This window comes from Athene cunicularia (genome assembly GCF_003259725.1).
Source record: "Athene cunicularia isolate RWA chromosome 21 unlocalized genomic scaffold, athCun1 chr21_part1, whole genome shotgun sequence".
NCBI lineage: Eukaryota > Metazoa > Chordata > Aves > Strigiformes > Strigidae > Athene > Athene cunicularia.
The window spans coordinates 1597227-1609083 of record NW_020799127.1 but is presented as its reverse complement, the minus strand read 5'-3'; the positions used below and the strand labels follow the sequence as shown (position 1 = coordinate 1609083).

Below are 11857 nucleotides of genomic sequence, written 5' to 3'. Positions count from 1 at the left end.
CCTGGCAGTGCTGCCCTGACCACGATGCTCTACAAAAGGCACAGTCCAGGAGCAAAGTGGTTTAAATTTTTTCATATTCCTCAGGAAGAACATCTACAGCCTTTAAGAGAATCTCCCCATTGTCACGATCTCATTTTTGCATGTGCAGTAAACCGGCAAAACTGCCTTCTTTTGTGTTCTCAGGTGTTTGCTCAGCAACGCAAAGTCCTCCCTCACATTTGTTCAGGTCATGGAAAATAAAAACCAAAACAACAAACTAGAATCGACTTCAGATGGAAAACTGGATTTGAGCTTGTTTCCTACACCCCAGCCATGGAGGGAAGAGAGCACTAAAAAAGAAAAGCCCGAAAGGGATATAAACAGAGAACATCAACCTGAACATTTCTGCTCCTCACTAATTGCTTGTGGCTTTCAAAATCTGGGGCAGAAGTTTGGTTTTTAAAATGAATATTTAGCTTGATGTTAATAAATAATGCAAATGCCTGCGTAGGCAGCAATTGCTCCTGACATGCTCCGCTGTGGTGTGGGGTGACAAGCAGCAGGCTCGTCGTGCAAAACCACCTCTGATTTCCCCTCATCAGCAACTGGCTCCCCAGCTTCCTTTTGAAAATAAGCAGAAAAAAAAAAAAAAAAAAAAAAAAAAAAAAAAAACTGCTCTAGCCTAAGGGCTGGGAAATTGTGTTTCTTCCTCACAAGAGCAGCCAGAGCTTTTCCCTAGAAAGCAAAAAAAAAGAGCTGAAACCCAAAGAACTGCAAAATCACCTCTGTGTTGGGCTGCTTGTCCCTGTTTGGGGTCGGGGAGATGCTGGAGGGACGAGGAGTTGGGGACAGCTGGGGGAGCTCCTTGCACAGGGCTGGGAGCTGGCTGGGCTTCGGGCCAGCCGCCCTCCCTCGGAGATCATTTTCATGGGGCTTTAGAGGGTCCAATCCAACCGCCCCCTCCCTTCGAACCGGGGTTGGAGCTGCAGATTGGTCATCCCAAACTTTGCAAGCTCCAAAAGCCCATTGATTTGCTCCGGGGCCAGTCGAGGAGGAGGAGGAAGGCGTGCTGGGGAGGAAGGAGAAGCAGCTGGGTGCTGCCAGGGGGCTCAGTGCCACGCAGAGAGGGTGGGGAAGGGTGAGCGTGCCCATCGTTGGGACATCGGGGCTGCTGTGTGGGGAGATGCCAGGGAACCGCACGCTCCGGCTGCAGCACGGGAACCGCATCGAGGCCCTGTGTGTGCTGGGCACCCGTATCTCTGCCGACGTCTATGGGTGAGTGGGGCACCTTAACTCTTCCCTTTCCTCCTCCATCTCTCCTTCACCCCTCATTTTTCCTGCTGCAAATCCCCCCTCCTCGCTTTCCCTTCTGGTCCCCCAAAACCCACAGCCCTGACACTGTGATTTAATGGAATTTATGGGCAAAATCCTCTTTGGGCTTTGCAAATCTGCACAAGTCCTGGGAAAGCTTCAAGCACCCGCGTTTGCATGACACGTTATTTACTCTGGGTTTGATCCATGCAGTCAACAGGTCCAGTGTCATCTCATAAAGCTGCTGGAGAGCGGAGGGATGAGCAGGAGCCACGGGGATAGACTGCAAAGGAGGGGATGCAGCTGGGAGAGGGGAGGAAAACAAGATGTAGTGACCAAGTAGTGTCCTGGGAAAGCATTCAAGTCCCCAGAAACACCAGCCCTGGTCCCCTAAAACAAACCGAAGGCTGCACTTCAAGATAATTATTCCCTCAAAAGGAAAAAGTTTAAAAGCTCATTTCGTGGTTAGTTCTGGACTTTGCTGCTTTTGCAAATCTCACTCTTGATATTCAAGCCAAGCAGCACAGTTACAACTCATCTGGCATCTCTCCAGGTCAAATCTCCTCCCACTGGGATTCCCAAAACCCAGAAACAAGGAAACCAAACCAGTTTTTCCATGCATAATTAAATGTAATTTAACAATTTAAGAAACACCCAGGCAGCAGCAGCAAACGAGAGCTCAGATTTCCTCTCCCCTTGCCCCCCACCGATGCAGGTTTGGCGGGGCCATCAGCATCCAGAAACCCAATAAATGGTGCTGTAACAGTGATACGGCATGAGGTCTCAGGTGTCGGGAGAATACACGCTCAAAGGGAGCCTGCACCTCAGGAGCTGCAAGCAGCCCCAAAATAATGATTCCGGCAAGCTGGGGAAATTAGGGGAAAGGAGCCAGGAGAGGGGAAAGGGATGTGCAGAGCGTCTGGGAAGAGTAAGGACACACTGGACTGTGAGTGATGCAACACCAGCTGCTTTGGGGTTGGACAAAATCACCCAAAAAAATTAGAGTTTCCCATGGTAAAGTCTCTCAGCTGGGTTGCCACGCCGTTATGATGAGCTGTTAAATACCGGCTTTGCCTCGGTTGGAAAATAAACATGGATTTCTCCATTGAAGTGCAAACCTGAGTTTGGTTCCAGTGGCACTGAGTGCTTTGGCTGGGATGGGATTATTATAGATCATAATCTGCACCCATGGCTACAAAATAGACTCATTTTGCTAAAATAGCGTGTTCTGCCCTAAAAAAATGACACTTCAAGCATTCCCAGGCAGAGAGGAAAGGGAGAAAGGTGCCGGCGGTGAGTGTGAAGACGCCAGCATGCCCAGTCTTGGCTGTGTTTGGGACAGTGAAATTAATTGCAGGGAGAACCAGATGTTTTCTGTGCAAACCTCTAAAAATACAAACTGTTTTTGGCAGGGCGGCCCCGGCTGGGGCAGTTTCCTTCAGCGTGAAGCACACGGAGGGGGTGAGCGTGGAGGTGGCATGCCGGGGCCAAGCAGAGGTCAGGTCAATCCCTGGCAGAGGGACGAGGTGGCCGCTGGATGAGGGGACTGTCCTGAGGTTCAGCATGAGCCGGGCCAGCACCGAGGTCAATGATAACAAGGTAAGAAGTGAGGTGCTGGGGTGTGGGACCTCCACAGAGAGAGAGCATCCTTCCCCAACCAGGGATTTGGGGGTTTGCAGGTAACTGTCAGCTTTTACTCAGAGGGAGGGCAGCCCATCAACCAAGCTGGGGTCTTCCTCACAGGCATCGGTGAGTACGAAGGCTTCTACAATGCAGCAAGCATACTCCTCAGTCCCTTGGAGTAGGGTGCTGTAATGTAGGGGCAGAGATCGATCCAGATTTGCTGGGTCTGGGCGGGCTTTTGCATCCCTCCAACCTCACCATACCCTGGGATGATGGTGAGGTCTGTCCATCCAGGGATCTCTCTGGATGTCGATGCGGACCGGGACGGTGTGGTGGAAAAGAACAACCCCAACAAGGTAATTCAACCTCTTCCACTGCACAGAAAGTCCACAGGCTTCAAGAGCCTGAGCTTGCTAAAGCTCCAGCGGGGTTTTTCAGGCAAGCTGGACCTGGGGTTCTGAGGGACACGGGGCCATCCTGCTCGTCAGCTGTGACAAGGACTGCCCCTTCACACCGGCATCGGACTGCGATGATGAAAGGGTGTTCAGCAAAGAAGGTAACTCAGCATCAAAAAGAAAAAATCATATATAGCAAAAAAAGCTCCATTATTCCTGCTCTTTAACCTTTTTGGAGATGAAGTTTTGCTTGGCAACCAGCTGTCCATGAGCTACTCTCCACCAAGCTGCTGAGTAAGCTTCTCACATGGGAATTTTATTTTTTTTTTTAATGCCATAAAAACTAATTGCGGTCAAGCAGGGGCATGAAGCATGGCCAGAAAAATAGCAGAGGTGCCACTGATGGCAGAGCTTGGCCCTGGTATGCTTCGCATGGGTGAAAGGAGCTCAGGGTGAGGCAGCCAGGAATACACCCGCCTGTTCCTGGAAAACTAAAACCACATGGAGCCAGTGTCCATTGGCTTTTTTGAGGCCAGGGACCGGCTGTGCCAGGGCTGTGGTGGCGGTGGGGGAAAGGGCATTTGTTTCAAAGCACAGGTCACAGGTTTGCTATGCTAGCAGGACCGCAGGTTGTTTTTCCAGCTTGCAAAAGCTGGTAGCAAGGGAAGAGCAGATTTCTTGTCATGAGAGATGCAAACCCCAGGAGTAAGCATGCAAGCCGGACAGAGCTGCACGGTGCAATTATCCATCCCACAATTATTTTTGTTGTTTGCCCCCCAGATTTGCTGGACATGTCTCGGATGGTCTTAAGGACCGAAGGGCCACAACGCCTGCCCCGGGGGTACGAAATCGTTCTCTATATTCCTGTTTCTGATGCCGACAAAGTTGGGGTCTTTTATGTGCAGAGTAAGTCCTTCCTCACCTGTGCCTCTGCCCTTTCCTCCTCATTTGTGGTGCTTTTGAGATCCCTGCAAGCTCTTTTCTTTCCATCTCTGAACTTGTCCTCTCCATGCTCTTCAAATGGCGCTTCTGAAGCAAATCATGCCCTCAGCATCCCTTCTCCAAATTTTTCCAGCATGGAATATTCTCTCTTCTCAATCAGTTGGAAAACTTTGGAGATTAACACAGGGCTATAAAGCCATTTAACCAAGGTCATCCAGCAAAGGAGTAGGAAAAAAAAAAAAAAAAGCCATGTGTCCTGACACCCAGATGCTTTGTACGTGATGGCAACATGCTCTACAACACATTTTCCCCTCCTTGTTCCCTGTTATGGGCACAGTGATTTATTCCCTGGGACCAGAAGCCCTCATCCAGCCCAGAAACATGCCAAGCAGTCTGTCAGCAGCAGGGTTGGTGGCATTGTCATCCCATGGCAGGTCAGAGGGGGCTGCAAGGGCAGAAACCCCATGAAAACATCTTCCTAATGACTGCTCCAACCAAGGAAAGGCCGAGACATTTTTCCTCACCTTTCTTCTCAACTGCAAAATTACAAGCCCCTTAACTCCTGTTTTAAGGTATTTCTGCCAGATGAAGTTGTATCCACCCACAGAGGGGCAGAAGCTCCAGCACAGAGGGATTGTGGTCCCTCCTTGCACACAAGCAAAATAGGTTGGAAACCACCACTGGAACGTTGGTAATTGCCGACCTCCCCATTTCTCTTGCAGATCCCTTCTTCGGGCAGCGCTACGTCCACGTGCTGGGCCAGAGGAAGCTGTACCACACCGTGCAGTACACCGGTGGGGTTGCTGAGCTTGACTTCTTTGTTGAGGGGCTCCGCTTTCCTGATGACACCTTCTCTGGGCTGGTCTCCATCCATGTCAGCCTCCTGGAGACACCGGTTCAGGTCTGGGGGCTCCAGGGAAGGGGTGCAGATGGGAGACTGCAACAGTCCAAGGGGCATGAATGGAGAGTAGTCCCCATGAATTTACCACAAAAATGGCCTCAGGAATAGAGTGTTTGGGGGGAATAGTGATAAACAGGGTGTGGAAAGTCCCCGATTTCTGCTTGCCTCCCCCAGGGTATCCCCCATACACCAGTATTCACCGACACAGTAGTGTTCAGGGTAGCACCGTGGATCATGACCCCCAACACTTTGGCACCGGTGAACGTCTTTGTCTGCAGGTAATGGCCAAGGGATGACCCTTCCCAGTCGAATCAGCATCAGCCCCACAGTCTCCCTGGAGGTCACCCAGACAGGCTGGGGAGGTGATGGGCAGGGGGAAGGCAGCTGCCTGCAGGGGATATCCATCCTCCAGCAGCCCTTCACCCCCTTCTCTCCTGCCATCCACTTTCCCAGCATGAAGGACAACTATCTCTTCATCAAGGAGATAAAAAACCTGGTGAACAAGGCTGGCTGTGAGCTGAAGGTTTGCTTCGGCTACATCAACCGTAGGGACCGCTGGATGCAGGTAGGTGGGTACCAGAGACAGGGTAAAGCTTTCCCTCCCCGCTGATGTGCCCCATGTGGGTTTTCCTCCCTTCTTTAGGATGAGATTGAGTTTGGCTACATCCATGCTCCCCACAAAAGCTTTCCAGTGGTGCTGGACTCCCCTCAAAATACAGGGCTGGAGCAATTCCCCATCAAGAAGCTGCTGGTAAGACATGAGTGGATTCCTTCACTCTAAGTATCCCCACAACGGGTTGGTTTTTCCTCTCCTCTATACCTGTGAATATGCAGCAGCTCCTGAGCAGGAGAGGAAAGGAAGGCATGAGAGGGATCAATTTATTTCCTCGGAAGAGAACAAGATGCCAAATGCCAAAAAACATCCCTGGGGGGGCTTCTTTGCCAAGGCAAAGGGCCAGCTGCAGGCAGGGCACACAGAGAATGCTGCCTGGGAGAGCAGTGACCCTGGCCAGGGCATTCTGGGAGAGCCCAGCAGAAACAAGCATGGAAAAAAATATAGATGGATTGAATGATGTCTTTGAGATATCACCATGCAGAAAGGGCAGGACACCCCCAAGTAGCCATCAAATCTCTTGGCCATACACCCAGCCAAGCCCTGGCAGCAGCATCAGCCCTGGTCTTCTACAGTAACAGGTGAAAAGGGCAGCTCACTCTTTTTGCTGCACATCACTTCGAGGAAGGTTAAGTGCTTTCAAAAGCATTGAAATACATCATTTCTCATTCCTGAGATGAGTATATGCAGTCCCAGATTCATCAGGCAGGATGGGAATAGCACTCTGATCTGCTCCTTCACAAATAATCTGGGCAACCGCTCCTACCTGTCCTCTTTAGGAATTGCTTTGTTTCATATTTAGAGAAGCAATTTCAGCCTTTGGAGCTGCTAACACATTTTACTCCAGTTTCTGCTTTGAAGTCTCCCCTAATCCCCACTCCTATCTTTCCCATCTCATTTTCCAGCTAGGAATATTTAGCCAAATGCAACACGCATGGGTCCTCCTCTCACCCTTGGCCAAGCCCTAAGCCCCTGGGACCCCACACCAGGGAAAAAGGAGACAAGAGGGAATGAGGCCCTCAGAATCAATCTGGAACTGATAGGACTTGAATGTGATCCACAAACCTGGGATGAACAAGTGCCTTGACAGTCAAAACTGTACCGGCTCCATGGTTTATTAAACTAAAATAAGCTGAGAACAGGTGTGTCATGCTTGGTCCCTCCTGCAGCACCCACGGAAAGGGTCTGACCCCCAGCCATCCTCCAGACATGCACCCCAAAAATGCATGGAGAGTCTCAGGGAAGGGTAACAGCAGCTCCCTGCTGCGCCAATCAACCTCAATTTAAAAAAAAAAAAAAAAAAAAAAAAAAAAAAGCAATTCCTACATCATAACCATGCACCCCTCAGGCCTCCCCGTTCATTTTTTGCTGACCTGTACATTCAGTTTACTGCTGAGGAAACCAAACACCAACAAATTATTGGGACTTAATGCAAACCCAGCAGGTACCTGATCTTGACCTAGGAGCTGCCATGAGCTCCACGTTGACTTGAACCAGAGAGCAAGGATAGGTTCAAGGCAGGACTTTTGACCCACCACTGTCATTTTTACCCTGTTTTTAACACTGCCATCTCTCCCTTGTACATTTGACACTGGCACATGACAACCAAGGATTAATTACCCTTGCATGCACAACACCTTAAATCCCAGATATACTCAGTCCTGAAAATCAGGGCTTAAATAGGATTTAAGTGAAGTATAGCCCTCAGGGTGACTCTTGTGCCTGGGATGAATTTACCCTCAGGGGCTGAAGTTCTTCTAGCTCGACAACAGCCATCCAGACACTCAGCTTCAGGGCTACCCCAGCACCTAATTAGCTTAATGTGGACACTTAAACACTGGCTGTAGGATAGTAGAGGAGAACCCTCCCTGGCTCAACACCGCAGCTCTGCCCCTGGCATTTGTCATTTACTACTGAGATCAGATGATCTAGCAGACCTTTATCTTCTTGCCTTTCCTTTAGCCTCTTCATGGACAGCTTCATTCTCAATATTTTTACCCACTGGAGCAGGTCTGCGCCCAGCAGGAGGGATAAAAGTAAAGACATGGAGGCAGGGGGAACTCGGGACAAACCCACAGAGATTTCTCTTTCCTCAGGGCCCCGACTTTGGCTATGTGAGCAGAGAGCCCCTCTTTGAAGCCATCACCAGTCTTGACTCCTTCGGCAACCTGGAAGTCAGCCCACCTGTGATCGTGGCAGGGAAGGAGTATCCCCTGGGGAGGATCCTCATCGGCAGCAGCTTCCCCACGTAAGAGATGGGAAACCCACACGTTTGGGAACAAATGAACCCCAAGTGCCCCTAAATATCATCCAAAAAAAAAAAATCACATTAAGGGCCTTAATTAGCCATTCCCTGACCAGCTGCAAATCTGGTACTCTATGGAGTGCATGCACCCAACCTCTGCCTTCACATTTGCACCCTCCTCTCTTTCTTTCACCTTGATAGCAATTTGTGCGTATGTACATATTGCTCCATAAATATTTATTCCCCTTATTTCCTCTCTTGGGGGTATTCTGCCCCCAGATCTGCAGGGAGGAGAATGACCAGAGTAGTGCGGGATTTCCTCTACGCCCAGCAAGTGCAGGCTCCCGTGGAGCTCTACTCCGACTGGCTGTCCATGGGCCACGTCGATGAGTTTGTCACTTTTGTGCCCACCTCTGATGCAAAGGTACCCCAAAACCCCACGCCACTCCGTGATTTCTTTTCTGAAATACTAATCCCATTGGGGAACCTCTAGGGAAAACCCCAAAGTTCCTTTCCTTGACAGTCCCAGGCAGTTATTTGCTTGGGTTTTCACACCTGTCCCCAACAGGAGGGCTCTGAACACAAAAAGGGATTTGCTGAGCTAATAATCAACACAGATAGAACAAAAAAGGTGCCTGCAAAGGTAGTCCAAGAAATTTAAACCTCAATATTCATATGGCTGGCTAGGGCTGACAGCTGCTTAGCATCTCCCAGATATTTTCAGGAGCTAGCTCTTTCCCCTATCCTAGTTTTTACTGCTCCTGACACGAGAGACTTCCCCCAGGGGAAACCATGCTTTGACCTGGATGGTTCAGAAACGGAGTCTTTATGTACAGACATCCCTCACGAACCCTCGATGCAGTGCTTTTGCGCTCCCCCAGGGCTGTGCTAAGCCCCTGTAAGAGATGCAATCCAGACCACAGCAAGCAGGCTCCTGCAGTCCACCGAGGAGACCACTTCTGCTGGTGGACAGCAAGACAGGACACACATGGGGCTCAGATCCTACAAATTCACAGTTCTCAGCTTTCCATAGGAATAGCTTAATGCCAATTTTTGGTATCTCCTAGGAAAGTCAGAGCATGACTATTCATTTACTCCATCCTCCCCCCACATTACAATGCCAGCCCAGAAATGAAAAAATACCACCCTAGAGAGCAGCCACACTCCTCACTCCCCATCTCAGCTCACTCAAACCTTCAGCAACCCCCTTCCCAGGTGTTTATATATCCCACCCGGGGTGGACAGGCTTGGGCACAGCTACAGCCAAAAAATTGCAGTTTTCCCCCCTGTCCCAGCAGCAGTTTAACCCCTCAGTGGTGGTTTGGTGGCCAACAGCATAAATCACTGCACCTCATTCAGGTATATCCCATCAGTATGGCATAAAAAGGCACTAAATAACAGCAAACCCACCTAATCTTAATAGTTTAAGCTTGCAAAAATAAGTCCCTGAGGTCCCCCCAAGGCTTTGGATAAGGGACTTTTGGTGACTGCTCTCCCTCCCGTCTCACCCCAGCGATTTCGGATGCTGATGGCCAGCCCCGCGGCATGCTACAAGCTCTTTCGGGAGAAGCAGAAGGAGGGACAGGGCGAAGCCACCATGTTCAAAGGCAAGGGGACAGCAGGTGGCTTTGGCCGAGCTTTGATGTCAGCTGAGACAGCCGGAGCCGCCCTGCAGAGCAGCCGGCCTGAGGGCGGCAGCGCCTGACCAACATGCGGGTATCGGGGGGGCGGGTATCGGGGGGATGTGGGGATCTTTTCCCACCCAGTTGCCCTTCACAGCTGGCAAGCGGGATGCCTGCCCACCATACCCAGCCTCCTCAAACCCTATTTTGGGAAACTGAGTGGGATGGAAGAGATAAAGCCCTCTGCATGGAGGGCATGCTTGCTTGGTGGGACGGACCATCTCTATAAATGCCAGCAGAGTTCCAGCCCAATGGGACAAATGAGGGCTCTCACTTCACCCCAAATTAGCGCCGTTTCTCCTTGCTTGTCCTTCCCTCCCTGCAACAGTCATTATGGTTGGCAGTTTGGGCATCCTTTAATTGCAGTTTTGAACATTGTCCATCCGCACTGGGGTTGGGGGAAGGTCTCCATACCTCCGCAGGTCCCTCTGGGTCACTGCCACATGCCCAGGACCCAGGTGTCCCCAAACCAGGGTTGGCTTCCATGGGGATGGCAGCTCTGGTTTTATGGAGCTGAGCGGAGAAATTTAGCAGATAGTGATTCCTGTGAGCAAAAGGATGGATGACACAACCTTTCCAATGCTCTCTCCCATGGGCAAAGGTTTTCTTCTCACCCAGTTTCCCAATAAAGTAAGAATTGGGACTCCCAGCACCCTTAACCCCAAGCTCAGGAAATCAGGATTTTGGGGACTTTTTCCATCGCTATATGCCATCTTAAGACAGGCTTCTGCTAGCACCACTTCATTTTGACAGGGATTTGCATTTGTAGGGTACCTGGGGACAGACACAAAACGGGTCACCATTAACAAGGTCCTTTCCAATGACATCCTGATGCAACAGAACCAATATGTCCAGGTAATAACCAATATTTCTTGTAATAATTGATATTTCTTGCAAAAGCTGCCTCAAGGCAGTGCAAACCCTTAGGGAGGTGTTGCATTTTGGCTCTCCTCCTGCATGAGATGGTTTTGGGGACTGTGCCCACCTGTGTCCCCCACCTCGACCGGCTCTTCTCCGTCCCCTCCAGCGCTGCATTGACTGGAACAGGGATGTCCTCAAGAAGGAGCTGGGTTTGACAGAGGAGGACATCATCGACCTGCCAGCCCTCTTCAAGCTTGACAAGCAAGGCAAAGCCATGCCGTACTTCCCCAACATGGTGAGGGGGGTTCCTGCTCCTCAGGTCCTCTCCAAAAAACAGCTTATTCAGCCAGGATGAGTCCCCAAAATTGTCCCAAAAACCCATAGTATTTACAGCTGCTCAGAAAATCTCTCCAGCCGGGCTCAGATAAGCCCAGGTCTACCATAACTTTGTGGCTGGGGTTAATCTGTGTAGCTTCGAGGCAGAAACCTTTCAAAGCAGAAAAATTGCAAGGTGTGAGGTGTGTTTTAATGATAAAAAAGGGGAAAACAATGCTGGATTTGGAGGCCTGGGGGAGGGTGGCTGCAAAAAGTGGTGTCGATGTGCCATTTTGGGGTGAGGCTGATGGAGGAGAGTGACCAGTGACTTTCCTTCGGCTTCATCAATCCCGATGCTGCTGGGCTCCCCTTGTGTCACCCCACAGGTCACCATGATCATCCTGGCCAGGGACCTGGGCATCCCCAAACCCTTCGGCCCTGTGCTGGAGGGCGAATGCTGCCTGGAGCGGCAGACCCGCTCCCTCCTGGAGCCGCTGGGCCTACGCTGCCGCTTCCTCGAGGAGGTGGCCTCCTACCACGGCAGGTTTGGGGAGGTCCGCTGTGGCACCAACGTCCAGCGGCAGCCTTTCGCCTTCAAATGGTGGCATGTAACGCCATAGCAGGGCCTCCTTCCCCCTCCACCCCTGCCCCAGTGGCGTTTTCAACGTGTGTTGTTTGCAATTCAGTTCATAAATAAATTTGCTGTGAGGAAAGAGACGTGGAATTAAATAATAACGGGTGATAATTGTGAGAGAAAGGGAGGCAATCCCTCAGGAAGAGTGAGGCAAGGGGGATGCCATTCCAGCCCCCGGCGCCCACCATTTTACCCTGCCCGATGTTAGGGCAGGTGGGAGGGTCTGGGCATCTCCCCGGCAAAAAGAATGAGGCTGGGAATTGATGGAGGGACGCACAATTCTCCCCCCTCTCCAAAAAGGGGGGATCCAAGGGCCCTGGCCCCGCCATCCCGCCTTGTGCCACAGGGCGCGCCAC

The 11857-nt window shown here is 50.9% G+C and overlaps 2 protein-coding genes across 2 annotated transcripts in view; both read left to right on the top strand.

The window, feature by feature from the left end:
* Positions 1-1162: 1162 nt before the first annotated feature.
* LOC113487776 (protein-arginine deiminase type-2-like) lies at positions 1163-11498 on the top strand. The gene is made up of 16 exons (XM_026862565.1): positions 1163-1254; positions 2703-2889; positions 2970-3039; positions 3208-3269; positions 3352-3469; positions 4089-4214; positions 4973-5151; positions 5326-5429; positions 5605-5716; positions 5795-5902; positions 7861-8012; positions 8289-8433; positions 9523-9631; positions 10476-10546; positions 10719-10847; positions 11254-11498. Exons 1-16 carry the CDS (start codon positions 1163-1165, stop codon positions 11485-11487), a joined length of 1998 nt encoding a protein of 665 aa, XP_026718366.1. The 3' UTR covers positions 11488-11498.
* Positions 11499-11702: 204 nt separating this feature from the next.
* Positions 11703-11857, top strand: part of SDHB (succinate dehydrogenase complex iron sulfur subunit B) — a 9927-nt gene continuing 9772 nt past the window's right edge. The window contains exon 1 of the mRNA XM_026862921.1: positions 11703-11714. Within this exon, the coding sequence (XP_026718722.1) occupies positions 11703-11714 (12 nt within the window). The remainder of the gene's footprint in view (positions 11715-11857) is intronic.

What these genes read in the sequence shown, in the direction of transcription:
- LOC113487776 (XM_026862565.1), top strand. Translation starts at nt 1,163, where the DNA reads ATGCCAGGGAACCGCACGCTCCGGCTGCAGCACGGGAACCGCATCGAG. An exon ending in TGCCCACCTCTGATGCAAAG is followed by an intron (nt 8,434 to 9,522) that starts GTACCCCAAAAC and finishes GTCTCACCCCAG; the next exon opens with CGATTTCGGATGCTGATGGC. An exon ending in TGCCGTACTTCCCCAACATG is followed by an intron (nt 10,848 to 11,253) that starts GTGAGGGGGGTT and finishes GTCACCCCACAG; the next exon opens with GTCACCATGATCATCCTGGC.